At 33.7% G+C, this 19549-nt stretch overlaps 1 protein-coding gene across 21 annotated transcripts in view; it reads right to left on the bottom strand.

Moving 5' to 3' along the window:
• The window catches only part of Cdc42bpa (CDC42 binding protein kinase alpha), a 266063-nt gene that overhangs the window by 158690 nt on the left and 87824 nt on the right, over positions 1-19549 (bottom strand). For all 21 annotated transcript variants that reach the window (XM_063236777.1, XM_063236786.1, XM_063236787.1 and 18 more), the window contains exons 3-5: positions 18417-18500; positions 14208-14303; positions 2591-2739 (exon numbers count right to left, since the gene is read on the bottom strand). In XM_063236777.1, coding sequence (XP_063092847.1) covers positions 2591-2739; positions 14208-14303; positions 18417-18500 — 329 coding nt within the window. The remainder of the gene's footprint in view (positions 1-2590; positions 2740-14207; positions 14304-18416; positions 18501-19549) is intronic.

Here is a 19549-nt window from a genome sequence, read left to right as displayed (position 1 = left end):
TTAGCAATTCAGTCTGCACTCATTCCACCTCTTACACTTTTGCCCTAAATGATTATTTTAATTTTTATTTCTATGTTTTGTGTCTCTAAACAGACCAGAAACTTCTTCAACGTCAGGACTAGCTGGGCATGATGGCCCACATCTGTAATACCAGGAGGTTGAGGTAGAAAGATTGTAATTTCAAGGCCTGGAAAATATAGCAAGTTCAAGAGCATCAAAGACTACATAGTGAGATCCTGTCTCAAAAGAGAGAGAGGGAGGGAAGGAGAGAGAGAGGAAGAGAGAGGGAGAGGAGAGCGAGAGGGAGAAAGAGAAGCAAGAAGGGAGGAGAAGGAGGGGGAAAAAAATCAAGTAAAATCAGGAGTACCTTATACCTACTTAAGATTCCACATGGTTTAGCACAATGCTATTTATAAAATAGGATTCAAACATTTCCTCAGAAAAGCATTTCCTGAAAACTAATCTGTTCTGAAAATGGTATTAATATTTTTTTAAAAAACTAAATGTACATTAACATAGGGAACACACACTGAAGGACAAAGGAAGGGAGAAGGGAGGGAAAGGTGTAGGAGGGCACAGAGTGTGAAATAATGGGAAAATAGGTACGCACATTCTGATAACAGAAACTAAATGTTTAGGTTTTTAACCTAAAGAAAGGACAACTTCAGAAAGTATAGTCACTAAGCAAAGATAAGTTAATATCTTTGCTTTACATTGTTAGAATATAATGTTAGTTATAATGTTACTCTGTAATGTTAGAATCACCCAATAATAAACAGGATTATTTTTACCAATTAAGTAACTTTTAAATTACAAGTATATAAACAGAGCTTAGAGTTGGAACGGTTTTCAACACACTTGACAATATAAGAAAAACAGCTGTTACTTAGCATGCCATTCTGAGAAGAATTACAGGAGTACAGATACAGCCAAGAGGAAACGTGCTGAGGTTAGTTACCAATTTGTCATAAGCATGAAAGGAATCACAAATACCTCATAGAATCCCCAATCTACAGGATAATTTTCAGAAATGATCACTCCTTGTCAGGATTCTAGATCTAAAATGTATAGTTTTTCCAAATTCCAGGAGACTAAGACTCTATGTTTAGTAAGTAACATCTTTAAATGTTCCAATCTAATGATATCTTTGTATTTATAAATGACAAGTCTTCACCTAGAAAACTGAGGTTATATTTGAGCATCAAGAAAGCTCTATAGTTTCTCACGTAATAATTTACTCTTGAGATCACAGCATTATTTTAAAAACTTCACGTACTTTATAATTCCCAGAGAATTTTCATGTCTTCATTTTCAATAAAATTTGTAATTCCCAGACACCAACAGAGAAATGTGTCTGGACAGGAAAGAGACAAAATGAGATCTGGTACAGTTTTTTGGTTTTTAGTCCAGGGGACTGAAACCAGGGCTTTAATCATGAGTGGTGTGCTTGGCCATAGAGCTCAAACCTATAGCTCAAATGTAGTTTTTTAATTGAAATATTCTTCCTTTAAAGTCTAAGCACATTATTACTAATAAAATCAATCAGTATCTTAAAAGTCACAATTTTAAAAAATAAACACTAAAAGAAAAATTTTCTCCCCTTTCCACCTTCACATTCTTTCATTAGTACACAGTTGCAGTACATAATGATTACAATTTATCATGGGGAGTTGGTACATGTACAGTATATTTCTTTTCCATCTCTACCCTCATATTCTTCTAAGAGAATTTAAGACAATCACTGCTGTCTCAGATCATGGTCCCCAAAGTGTGCTCACTAGACCAGCATCACCATTACCACATACAACTACATCAAGACACAAATCATCAGCGCCACCCAGCCTACGAAATCAGAAATTCTACAGCTGACCCACAGTCTTGGTTTTAACATGCACTCCATATGATTCTGATGAATGCTAACATTTGAAAGTCAGTCTTATAAAATGGTGAAGTTTCTTTCTAACACAACAGTAACTCTTGATATACCTTTTAGCATCTTTCTCATACTTTGCATAACGCTCAGAATTTTCCTCTTTTGAATGAATTCACCAAGGAAGATGCTTTCCTTCTAACCCTTTAAACCATCCAATGTGTTTTAAACTAGGTGTGAAGTAATTTCAGCTACTTGGGAGACTGAATAAGAGAAATGAGATTTCTAGGCCAGATTTGGCCTAAAAATAAAAAGGGCTGGCTGGGAATGTAGCTCACTGGTAGACAGTCCCTGGGTCCACTCTCCAGCTGGGGTGCCAGGTGGACAGGCTCAACAGACAACCCTAAAGAAACTGACCAAAGCATACTACTTTTGAAAAGAAAATCCTCTGTAAATTTAAGTAAGAGTGCTTTTCAGAAGTGCAATATAGAATACTGACAGCATGCAGGAATTTTTAGATACTATACATGTACATGTATAGAAGAAGCAGGCCCATCAGTTTGGTAACAGACAACTAATGACAACAGCAAAGCACATCATCACAATTGACTGATGAGAAATGTGCCTAACACTGTAAGTGATAAATCTGGTAGAAACAGACCTCCATTTCTAGATATTACATAGCAATTCACAGCTAGATGCAATGAAGGACTGACATACCTGTGTACATAATGTAGCTGATGAACTGAGTCAATTGCTATCACCATCTCAGCCAAGTAAAACCGAGCCATATCTTCAGGCAATCTGTCTTCAAACTTGCTGAGCAGAGTAAGCAAATCCCCACCAACATAATAATCCATAACCAGGTACTGTGAATGAACAAATAATGTACTCAATAAGTAATAAGGGTAAAAAAGTATATTTTAATATATCCCAATAAGTGTATAAGATGATCATCAGTAGTCATTGTAAGACTTAAAATTTCATACAGTAGTAAATTTTTAAAATTGAAGAAGACAATATTAGATTTCATCTTTTTGTGCCTGTATTTTACAAAGTAATATCATCATCTTTACCAACAGTTTGCCAACATTTCACAAAACACTGAACATTTTAATTCTCCAAAATATAAAAGAGAAAACACACTCATAATTTTAAGATAATCATTACGTTGATAAATTTAACTGCATCATTACTGCATTTTTCTATTTCACCTTGGATCATTAAGGTTCCTGAAACTAGCAACAGTATGGATCCACTTTTGGAGCCACTATTATATAAGCCACCATATGTTTTTCTTCCTATTTCTGACAGAGTACAAATAAGAAAATAGATTTTTCTCAGGTATATGTAAACAGAAACCAACATTGATACGGACTTTTATGGATGTGTGTATGTGCTGCACAGGCACATGTAAGCATGTGTATGTACACATCAAAAAAGAAAGTAAGTATACACCAAACCACACACTACGTAGTTTGTTGGATTACAATGTTAAGTTTTTTGTTCTGTTTTCCACTGCTTTCTAAACGTGTTAATACATATGTGTGCATGCAAATGCAGCACTTCTCATGAAGGCTAAAAAATAGAAGATATTTAAACATCAATTGTAATGTCTTTTTTATAGTCTCAATGTTACAGTGATTTTACTGCAGAATGAAAATATTTCAAGGATATGACAGAGCTGATATCATGATTTGAGTCATTAGAAAATTAAATTCTTTTTATTAGTGTACCAGAAAATTATAAAGATAAAAATGGATGTTAAAGCAAAAACCTATTTGATATATTTAAAGCCTTGACAATTATAAAAACTTGTATATAAAATTTTGGTTAATAATATACATACAATATTTACTAGTCCTAATGTCTAACAAACTCCATTCTATGATTAGAGTACCTAATGAAATGTAACAAAATTATGTTAACAAAAATGTTACAGGAAATGGAAATGGATGTAAACAAATCTATACCTCTTTAAAATACTATGAAAACAGTAGCAAGCAAGAAACTTTTTAAAGTAAAAATTAAAAAAAAAACAAAGCTTACTATTAAAATGGAATGTAATATTTATGTGCAGGGTCATAAAACATAACTCATCTCTTTAATAAACATTTACTGAGTGCCAATCACAATATATTTTTTTAAGAAAGAGGGAAAACATCCAAGGAATAAACATAAAGATCTCTACATCAAAGGCTTTTTTTTTTGTTCTGAAAGTTATAATGGTTGATTGATTGTGTCAGCTTGAGGAGTTGAGAAGCTTACATTGGCTCTGCGATTCTGTACCCTACGGTGTAGAAGACCTGCCTTAAGGCAGTGTCTGCACCCTAGGATATAGAAGATCCACGCTAGGTGGCTCTTCACCTGGGTGGACTAAAAGGAAAATAAGGAAGGAAAGACTGGCTTCTGTTCTTTGGAGGCACTGCAATATTTGTCATTAGCCTGGACGTCATCTCCTGGCTCCTAGTGTGGACTTCAGCTTCTGCCTTAGACTCTTAAGCCTTGTGTCTCAGACCCACTGGTCTCTTGATACGGACTTGCACAGGACCCTGCAGTGAATTCCAGACCTTAAATGAAACCTTCAGCCTCCAATGTGCAGACACCCTTTGCACACTTCTTCATCCAATTCTGTGGCTGATCATCGTAAACCAGTACAGTAATTTTTTATACGTTTGTGTATTTTGTGCTACATCTGTTTCTCAAGTAAATCACTGACACAAAGGGTACTATATTTTTGGCCATACCAGAATGTTAGGAGATTGAGAGATGCTGTTCATCACTAAAAAATAATTATCTCAATGTTTTGCTACCCATGGTTACCATTCAAAATGTAAGCTTCTTGAATCATTGTACCTTCTACCTTCACTAACATATTACTTTATGTTTTCTCTTAATAAACTCTAAACCTCGTGGATTTTACTCCTTCTAAATTTTCAGTGTACATTAGTGAAACTCTTCCATAGTAAACTTCCCTGAAATAGAACTAAAAATGACTATAAAAGCATTTTGGCTTTTCTTGCCTATTGAACTGGGTTCCAGTTTTGCCAACTCACTCCCACTAAGAAATAAATTACTTGTTATTAAAGACAGAATTCAGTAAGTTAGGGAAAGAAGAAAACAAAATTCTCAAGAAAATGAAATTTGTGGTGTCAGAGACACAAGATGTATCAAGAGGGACAGAGAAAAAATAACATTACATATAAATAATATTCCTTTCCCATCCTAAAATACCTCTGTGACTATAAACAAGATCTGGAAGTCATTCTTTCATGTTTTCTCCTTGATTTTCACCCTTCAATCCAATTATCAAGGTCTTGCTGTCTACTAAATCTCTATGGATTCCATCCATCTCTATTCCTACCCAATATACAATAATCCTAACACATACTCCTATCCTCTCAGGACTATTTATTGCTACAAGCATAAGGGCAAAGTGAGAAGCCTATCCATAACACCTTTTATAATGTTAATAATTTCCTTGACAATAGAAAATAGAATACAAAACAATAGAGGAACAAGTAAGTTCACTCACAAATGTAATGGGTATTAAGTATGTACAGTACCTACAGTACTGGGTAGTAATGTCACACTTATTTAATGGGAACACCACTATTAATAAGATATGCTTCCTGCCTCTGGGTATTTATAATCTAACAAAAGAGAAAATACAGAAGTAGGCAATTTTGATATACCAGAAATGCTCTGACAAAAATAAACATGGAGGTTGTTACTGGCTTTTAAAAGAAAAGAATCCAACCTCTAACTCACATGCATTTGTCTGAAATTTGCTGTTGATCAAGATGTAAAGGTGTGTTTTCTTAGGTACAGAGTGCCTATTAACTAAAATAATTAAATAACCTATTGTTTACTCCAATTCAATTGAGATAGCAACTCAGCACACTGTAAGATCCCAAATACATCTATACTTGGGTGCACTGTTCTGCTATGGTTGCCTATTTCTATATCAAAATCATATTGCCCTGATTGGATAATTTCATAGAAAAATTTAACAGCTGATAGGACAGATTCCTACTCAAAAACTAGTTTTAAAAGGTCAACCAATCTGGCCAAAGGTATCTTTGTGAAGTTTTTAAAAACCACATACTCTAACATATAATACCCCCAAAATATGTAAAAGAGATAATAATCCTAAAATAGAGCTCCTCCTATCAATTGTTAACAAGAGGACAAACTAGTAAAACCAGGCTGAGGATATTAACAGGTAATGTACATACCAGGAAAACCAGGAAACACAATTATCCAATTAAGCATTAACAGTGGCCTAGGATATTAAAACTAAAGCAGCAACTGAGATACTGTATTTCACAAATCAGTTCAGCAAACACACAGCTTGGAGGAAAGTAAACAACACTGGTTTTATAGGATAACAGATCACAACCTTTCATAAGTACCACTCAAATTTGACTGCCCTTTGCTCTAACACTGTCACTTTTGGGAATGCAGTCAATTAAAACAAAAGCTCCAAGCTGGGCACAGTAGTGTATGTCTGTAATCCCAGCATTTGCAAGGCCAAGGCAAGAGGACCATAAATTTGAGGCCAGCATGCACTACAAAGTGAGTGTGAGACCAGCCCCAGACAGTGAGATCCTGTCTCAAGGAAAAACAAAGCACTCCAATACTCAAGAAATATGGGTAAGTTTATTTATTGCACAGAACTGTGGAGGATAACCGCAAAAAAAAAATCAGAAAAAAGGGGCTGGGGATTTAGCTCAGTGGCATAAACGCCTGCCTTGCAAGCAGGCAGTCGTGGGTTCGATCCCTGGTACCGATAAAAAGGAAAAAGACCAAAAAAAAAAAAAAAAAAATCAGAAAAAAAAACTTAAATTAATTATGGCATCTCCATTCTATGAAATATGATATAGTTGCCAAAAGAATACATATATATATGTGAAATATTTACAAAACAAAAACAGAACATAAACTGCATAGTAATATTTACTTTATCACTTCATTTTTATATAAAAATACGTATGTACATAGATACACAATTACATAAAATATAAAAAAACAAAGGACAAACTTAATAGTTTGAAGCAAACTTAATAGTTACCTCAGAAGAATGAAACTGAAAAATGAAGGTTAAAGGTTTTGAACTCTTTATGTATATCTCTACATGGCAGAAGGAGAAAGATCTAGTCAAACTGATGTTAATCAATGGACTAAAGTTCTACAAAAAGTAGAAGGTGATGGAATCAATAACCTTAAACAGAAAGACACAACTCAACTACATGTGAAAAAACAAATTCATATATGGATGGATTTACAGAAAGAGAAAGAATGAGAATAGAACTTTAAGAAAGTTTATGTGTGGGTAAGAAATGTCTTAGGGCCGGGGATTTAGCTTAGCAGCTTAAGCACCTGCTTGGCAAGCCTGAGGTTGGGAGATCAATCCCTGGTACCAAAAAGAAAAAGAAATGTCTTAGTAGTTGGCTCGCATTTTCTACATTAAGGGGGAACTGGAATGCAAGTGCTGTGATATTCAATATCTAATGTCCTTATGCTGAAAGTTGGGATCTTAACATTATTTTTGCTCTTTAGCTAGAGAGATACAGGCAGAAGAATCAAACGATTTGCCAAACATTAGAGAAAGGAAGAACCAGAATTCAGGGTTATGAATCTTTAGACTACCCTTTTCTACTCAAATAAGAGAGTGTATTCAAGGACTATGTTTCGGGATACAAGGACTATGTGTGAAGAGCAATAATAACAAATAAGAAACTGAGTATTTAAAGTTAGTCCTTAGGACTGGGGATACAGCTCAGTAGCAGCGCCTGACTAGCAAGTGCAAGGTCACAAGTTTTTGATTCCCAATATTAAAAAAATGCAAAAATAAAAATGTGAGTCTTTAGCAAACATATATACAAAAATTTGCAAATTCCAAATATCTAAAATCTCTTTAAAAAAATTTTGGGGGGCGTGGTGCTACTGGGGAGTGAACTCAGGGGAGCTCTACCACTAAACTACACCCGTAATCCTCTTTTTGTTTTTTCTCTTTTCTAATCTCCTTTTTTCTTTTTTCCTTCCTTTCTCCCAGCCTCCTTACTTCTCTCCCTTCATCTCTTTTTCTCTTTCCTTCCTCCCTCCTTTCTAAAGTTTGAGACAGGATTTCACTTCATTGCGCAGAATAGCCTCGAACTTATTACCCTACTGCTTCAATTTTCCAAGTACCTGGGCTTACAGGACAGCAACACCACGTGCAACTAAGCTTGTTCTTTTTTTATAAGCCACATTCAAGGAAACAATGCTAAAACACCTGAAAACATACACCAAATAAAAGTGGCCAAGAAACATTTCATAGGACAGACACACTTTTGGAAGCCTTAGGGATAACAAGAGTGAAACTCATCTTGTTGTCAAAGAGATTAACAGTCAATCTTCAATTCCTGCCTGGTACTTACTTATCATAAAAGTAATCATTTCTGTTTCCACATACTGAATTCTGATAAAGAGCTCACAGTTCATATCTTCAACTTAATATTCAAATATCTTTCACTTTGTGAACAATTTATAATTCTTAAAAGTAAAAGTTTTGCTTTAAATATTTCATTTTTTCTCAAGCATAAAGTAACTAAAGAGAAAACTATGCATCAACAATATAAAGAAAAGAGAAATTTCACTGATTCGTAATACCTCAAAGGAGAGTAACTTTATCCATGTTGATAAGTCTACAACAGTCTTAGTCTACAACAAGACTGTTGTTTGTTTTTTGAGACAGCCTTATCACTAAATTGCTGAGGCTGAACTTGAAGTCACCAAATCCCTGCCTTAGCCTCCTATGTGCTGAGATTATAGGTATGTGCTACCATGTCTGGCGTATTTTTCAAGAGTTCAAAACACAACCATGGTGATGATCAAGACTTCTAATTTTTGGGGGGTAGGGGGGAAGGCATGGTACTAGAAGACTTAACTCAGGGACACTACTCTACTGAGCTATACATCCCTAGCCTGTTTTTTTGTTTGTTTGTTTTGTTTTGTTTTGATTTTGGACAGAATCTTGTTATACTAAGTTGCCCAGGATAGCACCCAATTTAGGATCCTATTACGCCAACCTCCCAGGTAACACAAAACATGACTCTTCAAACTAATGAATGACAAAGCGTTCCCTAAACTAAAGAAAAATGGGTAGATTACACATGATTTGACTAACAGAGTATTTTAGTGCTCCTCCAAATAGTCTGTAACTTTTATTATAACTTATTCTATTATATTAATTTATAACTTAAAATAAGATTATTAAATAATTTGATAATAGTCTATCTATGGATTATTTCTTTGGGGAAAATATCTCTGAAAAAGAAATGGTAAGCCCAATGTCAAATGCAAAGAGAGTGCAGATCAGACTAAAATCAGAGAAGACAATTATAAATCACAGTTCAGGCTTTCTCTTCAAAGTTTTGGCAAAACTGTACTATATGAAATTTGGCACTTGGGCCCTATTTCTAGATCTACAAGTTTTTATAGTTATTTCCATATTTATAACAAAATGTAGATTTAAGGGATGCTTAAATCTACAGTGTTTTATCTATTATGGATTACATTGTAATGGGGGATGTTAACTCTTAATTTATCTGAAAATTTAAAGATTATAAATGCTATGGCTTTCCACAGCAAATACTTGCTATGTAATTAATTTACTCATGGATTTTGCTGATACATTTATGCAGATTATATCTGCTTGGTACAATCATCCCTTACACTTCATAATTTAGTAACTGAGCTACCAATACATACAAAAATCTGTTGCTTTTAAACAAGTCAGATTATAATTCACAATAATATATCTGATCTACATAATGATTCAATACACTGTGTATGTGTCACAAAACAATATTTACTTAGTAATTGCTATGAACACTGTCATTTTCTTACCTATTTAACTTCTTAAATACCATTTGTAACCCACTAACTTGATTTTAAAACCCACTAATGGGTCACAACCAGCAATCTGCAAAAATATTATAATATTCTTTTTTTTTGGTCTTTTTCCTTTTTATCGGTACCAGGGATCGAACTCACAACTGCCTGCTTACAAGGCAGATGCTTATGCTGCTGAGCTAAATCCCCAGCCCCTAACATTATAATATTCTATAAGCACGTATGGGATATAAAGGAAGGACTGCAAAAATATTGTTCAATTACCAGGATCTGGCCTATAATCAGATTAACCCCACAACTATTTATATGTGAGCATATACGTGTGTGTGTGTGTGTAAATGTGGGGCTTTTTTGGCAGTGCTGGGGATAGAACTGTGGGTCTCCATCATGCTAGCCAAGTGTTCTACCACTAACCGCAACCACAGCCCCTTTCTCATGATTACTACAGACTTAGATAAGCCTTGAGTTTTATCTTAGCCGAAGATCATTTAATTCTTTCTACAGCTCTAGCACAAAATTGGAAATATTGTTTACAATGTGTTTTAGTTGTGCAACAGCAGTACAGTTACTTTTGTAAAGCCAGGCACAGTGGCACATACCTGCTATCCTAGCAACATGAGAGGCAAGTTCAAGTCTCATGTGAGCAATTTAGTGGTTTAGTGAGACTCTATCTCAAAACAAAACCAAATCATTAAAGGAATGAGGAGGTAGCTCATTGCAAAGGCCTTCTGTTCAAGCCCCAATATCACCATCACCTCAAAAAAAGAAAAGGAGGAGGACAAGCTAAAATGAGATAAGACAGTTTAATTACACATGGAAATTCTGGAAATGATTATTTCAAGATAGAAAACTGAGGCACAATTTTAAAATGTTAGCTGGACTTCAACAGAAGTAAGGGAAGAGAAATGGCCCAGGTATTACAGGCAAATTATAGAGTACAGAGATCGTTCTAGGAATGAAAGATATTCCACTGAAGCTGTTTGGTGTAAGATTTGTGGGAAAGCAAAATATTTTTGGTCTTCTTTTTAAATTAATCCAATACTATATTTAACACTACTACCCATTTCCTTTGCTTGTGTGTGTTATTTGTATATGTGTTGTTGTCATTGTTGGCAATTACATTCAAGCACGCTAGGAAAGCACCTTCTAACCCTTTATCCTTTCTTTAGTTTCCATGATATAGTATTTTGGTCTTCTTTCTTTCTATGACCATTTCTATTAGTTATTTTTTGGGTTCCTCATCTCCATCTTCTGCAGGTACACTTGTTTTCACATTTCGCAAGTACTATTCAGTTACACATGTTCACTCTTCACATTCATTATTACCTGGAATGGCCAACTTTTACCATAAAAGACCAGACAGTAAATATTACAGAGGCCTGACAGGCCATGAGGCAAAATCAATATCATATAGGTACATATGTAAGAAAAGGGAACATAAACTTCCTTTCTCCTACTTTTAAGATTAAACCAATGTTGCTCCCGAAGTTCTCAATTCTTCAAGCAACTGTTCTTGACAAATGGCTGTCTTTGACATTTATTTGAGTATATTTTCCCAGACTCATTCATGTTTTTTGCTTTTGAAAAGAAATTATGCTAGGGGCTGGGGATTTAGCTCAGCGGCATAAGTGTCTGCCTTGCAAGCAGGCAGTCATGGGTTCGATCCCCGGTACCGATAAAAAGGAAAAAGACAAAAAAAAAGAAAAAAGAAAAGAAATTATACTGCGCTAAGAAATTCTGTTTCTAATTTTCTAACTTTTCTGATCACTTCTTTCCTGTGGATTGAGAATGTGGTGATAAGTGCCTATTCAGGCCATGTAAACACATACTGTATAGTACTATATTCTACCAGTTCAGCTGCAGTCCGGTTGCATAAGAAACACAATGCTTTGCCACTTACTTCATTTTAAAACAATCTACCCTCCTATGAATTGAAGCAAATCTGAAGACTACTCTTTTTCCTTTAATATGAGCATCCACTATTAATAAAAATAATAAAATGTCACAGTACAGTAATATGTACAGTGATCAAATGCTACCAAGTAATAACTGTCACTGTAGTTTACAAAAAATATACATAAATCAGTAAGTGTAGCTATGTTCCAATACAATTTTATGCAGACTGAGGTTTAAAATTTAATATTCATGTATCACAAAATAATACTCTTTTGATTTTCAACTATTTTAAAATGTAAAGATGATTTTTAGCTTGTAAACTACCCAAATAGGATATGGAACAGAGTAAGCTTAAAACTCTGTAGTACTATTTATTCTCTAAAAGCACAAAAATTATACATCAAACCCACTGAATGGATCACAGGACAATTCAAACCTAACATACTCCAAATTGAAGTGATCATATTCCCATACACTAATTTTTCTCCTTTCTAGCATTCTTCAGTTCATCACCAACTAACCGGTAAATCCCATAAGGGAGACCCTAGACAAAAGGGGATAGTTGTGAACCCTCTCCCATGGCCAAATGTTACTTAGAGTACAAGACATAGACAATAAAAAACCCCCACTCTTACAAAGAAGAAACAAACAAAAAACAAAACTTCCTTTTCAAGGAACAAAGGAAATTAGTATTATAAATGAAACAAATGAGTAACATTTTGGTCATTCTTTTAAGATCATGACACACAATATGTTAACCATTGATATTCGCAACTTTGTTTTGAAATTCTGATTTATTTTTTTCACAGAAGAGTACTTTTATATCTTTATTAATATCTATTTGCATTTTATTAAAATACAAAAGTTCTAATTATTTATTCCTGAACTGTGCCTAAACCCATGCCCTTTTCTTCATCTCTACTTGGACATTATCATGTTTACTCAAATCCTTATCATCTATCACCTGAATATTATAATTCTTCTAGTCTCCTTGCCTCTAGTTTTTCCCCTGAAATATATACACAAAACTGCTGCCTGCATGTTCTGTGTAAAATGAAAAGCTATCTCACTATCCTTGAAATCAGAATAAAATCCGACTTCTTGGCATGACTTATACTCTATAACTGTAATGATTTATAGTTAGCGTATAACTCTCTTGCCCTATATGCTATGCCTTCCTCTCATGCCTCAAGACAACCCAACTCCCTTCCTCCTACAGTATTACCAGAAGAGTTTTCAAATTTTGTTTCACAAGGGACCTCTGAGTAACACTGAAAGAAAGCAAAAGAAGGGAGAAGAGACCAGTTAAAGGCATTTCCAGTACAATATGCTTTACGGTCTAAGTTTTAGATATGTCATTAAAAATAACATACACTAGAGTCCCATGACCAAAAAAAATACAAACTTAAAACATGGTTTTGGAAGCCTTATTTACTTAGCAAAACATATAAAGGACAATGTGACTTTCTCATTCCTCTTCCGTCATCCTCCATCTGCTTAATCCATTTTCCATCAATATGAATGGAACAAACTGTTTCCAATCTCTATGCTTTTGCTTGCTAAGTCCTCTCTGCCTCTTTTTCTTTCTCAATTTAGCTAATTTATATTTATTTTAAAAGAATCGTTTATTTAATGCCTTTAAATAAATGTTATATTTTCATCATCTGAAACATGGAAATATTATTTGCCTGCCTTTTAACTTATCCTTTGGTTCCTCTCATGTGACTATAACAGCACTGCCAGGGCCTTCATCTGTGTTACTGCTATGTCTCCAGAATCAAGAGAACAGTACTCAACACACAGCACACATTCAAACAAATATTTGTGAAAATATATCCTAGTAGATTTTACATCCCAGATTTTATCAGTGTATGTACGCTAAATAAACTCTCCCTCTCCCTCTCAGGGTAGCAGTGAGGATTTCACCTTGGGCCTTGCTAATGGTAGGCAGGTGTTCTACCACTGAGTTACAACCGCAGTCCTTTTTGAAACAGGGTATTGCTAAGTTGGCTTTGAACTGTGTCCTTTTGATTCAGCCTCCTGAGTAGCTGGAATTAGAAGTGTGCACTATCTCAACAGCTCATTTCCCTCTATATCCTTATTTACTCTCAATTGGTAGAGTTTCTAACATTTTTATTTTCTTTCAAGATCTCATCCAATTTTTGTGAAATGGTTCATAATGTGAATATAAATGTGGTACATGACCTCTATGACAAATAAGTAAAAATCTAAAAAGGAACAGATCACTATGAATACACTGAGAAAATTATAAAAATGAAGAATTCTGAATACCTTCTTATAAAATATACATGATTGAAATTAAATCAGTTTCAACTGACTTTTGACTTGCTTGTATTCCAATGGCAAGAAACTGAATCAGCCAGAATACAAAATGTTTATATTATATATTTAACTTATACTCCCACGAAATGTAGTGCTTTCCCTATTTAGAATCATTTAAATAATATTTAAAAAGAAAATAACATGAGATTCTGCCATCAAAAATTACTAGGATACAAAAACATATAAAAATGATTCTTACTAAATTATTGTCATCCTGGAAAGCATAGTGCAAAGTTGTAATCCACTTATTGTCTCCATTCACTAGCACATCCCTTTCTTCACGAAAACATGCTGTCTGAAAAGGAAGGGAAAAAATTTTTACAGAACACTTTACATGAAGGTAGGAAATATACAAACAGCTGCTACATTACTTCTACTCTGGAAAAGGAATACATTCAATATTAAATGACTTTTCCACAACTCAAGTTTCAAAGTAGAAACTGAACTCCTGGGATAAATCACTTAGGAAAATGATTTATACGAAAAAATACTGTTAATATGGTTCAAAATACCAAGGATGCAAAGAATAATTTAACTAACAAACACAGACCAAACTACCACCCAGATAATGTAAATGTTCACATTTTGCCCACTTCCTTCTGGCCTTATTTTTAAAGTTGTGAGCCTTCTTCCTACCCATTCTCCTCCTTTCCTTCCCAAATGTAATAAATAATTTAAAGATATTACCACGTAACTATATACTAACTATATACTACCACACATGCATGTATGTCCAAAACAAGAGAAATAATTTGTATTTGAAAATTTACATGAATATTATAATTTTACCATTTTGCTACTTCATTACTTTTTTACTCAATAATGACTATTTCCCTTTTAACTGTTATGGTATTCCATTGTTTGAGGATACTAGAACTAACAGATGTAAACCCCAATCACTGGAATGTACGTTTTTTCCAGTTTGTGTTATTACAATAATAGTATCTGTAAATGTGTACAATAGCTGCTCTACGGTATATACTTAAGAGTAGAAATTCCATATATAAGCAAATTTCAACTTTACCAATGATAGCAATTTTCTTTTCCTAATTAAATAACACCTACCACAGTGTACAAAGCTCCCCTGGGCCCCACATTTTTTAACCACATTTGGCATTATTAGACTTTTAAGTGGCTGTCAATATAATGGGTTTGAAACTACATCTCATTGTTCTTTTAATTAACATATTCTCAATTACAGTTGTACATGAATAGCCTTATATATACTTATTGCACACATGAACTTTCAAAATGGATGTTCATCTCCTTTGTCCATTTTCTCTTTTTTTTTTTTTTTTACTGATTTGTTAAAGTTTTAATTTATTTGAAGAATATAGCTCCACTATTATAAAAGTATATCCTGGAAAAATCATAGAAACAGTAAAAAATAATTTTGTATAATATATAATCTTTAATTTTTAGTTAAAAATGAAAATTCTATACTAGAAACTTAAGAACTGAAGGAAAATATAGAAAGTAAAGGTCTCCCTAAGCCATAACCCCACAATTTCATTGTTAAACTGTTGTGTTCAAAAGTTATTACCTTCAATTCTTGTGTTCTGTATACTCTCAGAAAATCTCAGCATATACATAAACACACATACCATATTCATATAGTATCCCACTTCTCCTTTGGTTTTTTTTTTTCGGTTTACACAAATGAGATCATAGTGCTCTATAACTGTTTGTTTGCCCAAGTAACAAGATATTGGAACACCTTTCTGTCTTAGTACATAGAACCCTACCTAATATTTCTTAATGGATATATCATGTTATCACACAGTATTCTATATGTAACAGGTGCTTTGTTATTACCTCTCACAAGGTAAGTTAAATAGTCATGATCTACAAAATAACAGTGTTATACAATCAATCTTAACAACTTCCAAATAAACTTTACTTGGGCACACAGAATTCCCAAAATCAGACGTTAAATGGCAACATATGAGAAAACACTAGAACAAATAAAGCTTAATTAAACCAATTTAAATGGACAGTTTTACCTGCTTCAGTTCATTTAAGGAGAAAACAAAACCATGTAATCGACTTATCACTCAGTTCAATTTTAAAACTGAACTGAAATGAAGTTATAGTTAACTACTAACATTTTAGAGAAGTTATAAAGGCTGTCAAAGCCTAGGAGACTCCTGTCTTCAGGCTTTATCTTATTATTAACAGCTATCTGAAATTCCAGAGACTCAAACTAGACTCGTCATTTCATGATTTATGACTTCAAAGTAACTGAAACTCCAAAGTCTCCAAAAGAAGACTGAACTGTGAGTGTTAGTCTATGCTAAAAAGTTTATAAAAATACATAATAAACTATAATATAAAATTTCAAACGTACACAAAAGTAGAGAAACTAGTATGACAACCCTTTGTTCCCAAAGGATTATCATGCAATTTCAATTATTTTATTGGTCAATCTTGTTTCATTACAAATTCAGCCTTTACCACCAGCCTTCAGCTCCACAAGTACATACAGACACACACATACTATTTAAAGCAATTCTATAAATCATATGATTCCACTCATAAACATTTAGCTATTAAGCTATTCTGATTAGTACCTCAGATACTAAGTCTAGGTATAAAGCACAGAATGTCTGTAAACATTCTACCTCTTTTCCACCCTTGTCACATTGTCCCTATCTGATTATAACAACTGCTGAACTAATAATATCTAGTGAGTAGAGGCCAAGGATGCTACTAAACCTGGAATGTACAAGACAGCATTCACAACAAAGAAATACCCAGCCCCAAAGGTCAAAAGGAAGCCCTGTTCTAGATCAGTATTAACCAAACCATGACACATATAAATCCAGGGGTTCATACAGTGTTCAGGGAATTCAAATGGTTAAAGGATATAATAATGTCTACTTCAATTACCTTTTTAAAAAATATGTTTTAAAATTTTCCTCCATTAAAAGCAAGATAATTGAATCTAAGAATGCAACAAACATGTAGGAAAGGTTATTGGAAAACATAGCTTCTTCAGATTCAATCACTCACTTTCTCAAATGTTTAACCCAACACTCTGCTTGCCATAGTGATGCAGCTGCTATACACATTATATTTTTCTATATTTCATAACACATTATTCAAATATCACCCTTAAAAGACTACTGAATAAAAAAACAGAAGGAATATTTACATTAAAACTTAAATTAATAAGGACCATATATAAAAGTAATAGTAATTCTATACTGTCACATGATTCTCTTCAGTATACTCATAGAAGTGCCTTCATCAAATTAATGATCTGATGTAGCACAATAAAACTACATATATACTTGGAAATCATGTGTCACATGAGAAAATTTACAGATGATTATATCCACTCTGGCTTCTTATTTACTAGGAATAAAGTCCTCTCTTTCAGAAGAGTATTATCACAGAAAAGTACTTCTAAAAAAACTGAATGTTTCTCTCTGATATAATATCTAATAAGGACAAAGTCAAAATTTTCATGGTTAAAAAATAACACAGAATAAAATAAACCAGCCTCTGAAGGACAAAAATAAAATAAATGGAATTTTAAATTGAAAAATGCAAAAATTCCAAAAATAAGGTCTTAATATAGCATAACATCATTTTACTTTTAAGTATCCATTTTACATATTTGGTGGCCAAACCAAACATGAGAAATATCAGTGTTTTTTTAGCGTGTCAGTAAAAAATACTTTTTGATATAAAGAAAGAGACATTTGACAACACTCATAATTTCCAAGTGAAAACGGGTACATTTTGAATCTAAATATATACTGGTCCAACTTTTCTAGAAGACAATTTATTCTGAAGCAAATCCTATCAGAGTTTAAATGTACTATTATTCCCCAGCTCTAGCCCAAGAGTTTTAGTAGCAAAGATATTAAATTTGAGAAATGGGTAAGTTCTGTACCAGTCGGCACAACATGACAAATCTCTTAATGTAGAAAATTACCCTTAAAATCATTTCAACCTCAGTATATACAAACTGGAGTACCTAGGGTAGCCCACAGCAGTATCTCTGATTAAGAGTACTTTGTAGCTCCTCCTTTCAAAATTTACATTGGATACATTTCTTGGTGACAAGACTATTTTTGATGTTTTATTTTCTCTCAATTTAAAATATAGATTTGGTGAGAAAAATTTATTAAGAGTTTGATTATACCATTTAAGAATTAACATGACCAGGGGCTGGGGGTTTAGCTCAGCGGCATAAGCGCCTGCCTTGAAAGCAGGCAGTCTGAGTTCGATCCCCGGTACCGATAAAAAGGAAAAAGACAAAAAAAAAAAAAAAAAAAAGGAATTAACATGACTAAATGCTCTAACACATGTTAAATATAAAAATTGTACTTTCCTATCGTAAAATTACAGTAACAACCTAAATGCCCACAAATGTCTTTAAAATATTTAAGATTCTTACCTCAGCTCTTTTCAGCATTTCCCATTTATTCAGAATTTTCATGGCAAATACCTTATCAGCATTTTTTAGTTTTACTACAGCAACCTAGAAAAGATGAAAAAAATACAACTTTTAAAATACAACATAATACTTCTTTCAGTCCATTTTTCCTTTTTCTCTCTGTAAAAAAAATAAATAAATGCCAATTATCAATGGTTTCAATGCAGCTCAAATTCTAAGGTCCTAAATTAAATAATTTCAGGTTAAAAAGTTACATTAGTGACCATATGCCAAATCAGTAACTACATTTGTGAGCACCATCGGTTACTTATTCTACATTATATAAGTTTCCTGCTCTGGAATTAAAACTCAGTATCTCCAATTTCTAAGAAATTGACGAAAATGTACAAAATGCAGGAAATAGGTATTAGGCAACAATGCAACATAATGCTATAAGGAATTCCAACATAATGCTATAAGGAATGCCGGCTGCCAAAACAAGTACGTTCTTCAGGGACTAACTGATATGAAATAAAACTGAAAATGATCTATTTTTCATTCTTTATTCTACACACTATCCCATGACTCTCAACCCCCCAACACATGCTGAAGAACAAATAAGATCAATTACTTTAAAAATTGTAGACTTTACACAGCCCTCCCAAAAACAATAATAAAAAAGGAACATGTATTTCTGCATTTTACATTTCAGTTATGGATCATAAAGTATCAAATACAACACATAAAACCTCTTTCTCACTCTCAACAAATTGATTTTATTTCTATTTCTGTCTCTCTTAGTTCAACTAGGTAAGTTTGATGGGCCTTTCCAGCTCGTTGGATCTGCTATACAACTGAAGCTAAACAACCAAAGTGTAAGGCAAACAGTGACAATATTTCCAGTTATTAAGAGGCTGGGATAGAGAAGACAAATACTACTTGCTATAATTTGGATCTTAAGTGTCCCCCAAAGGCACATGTGGTAAAGTGTTGGTCGCCAGTGTGGCAGTCTTGAGAGGTGGAGAGCCTTTAAGAAGGGGACACCTTGGAGATCTTTTGGTTGTTGGAGAGTGACTCGGAGAAGGTTTGTGAGACTCCAGTCTCTTTTTTTCTTTTTTCATGTCCTGGCCAGTAGGTAACAGCTTTACTCCACA

The sequence above is a fragment of the Cavia porcellus genome, unplaced genomic scaffold (genome assembly GCF_034190915.1).
Source record: "Cavia porcellus strain 051 isolate PalLab524CR breed Dunkin Hartley unplaced genomic scaffold, mCavPor4.1 scaffold_26, whole genome shotgun sequence".
Lineage (NCBI taxonomy): Eukaryota > Metazoa > Chordata > Mammalia > Rodentia > Caviidae > Cavia > Cavia porcellus.
This window is presented reverse-complemented; position numbering and strand designations above follow the sequence as displayed.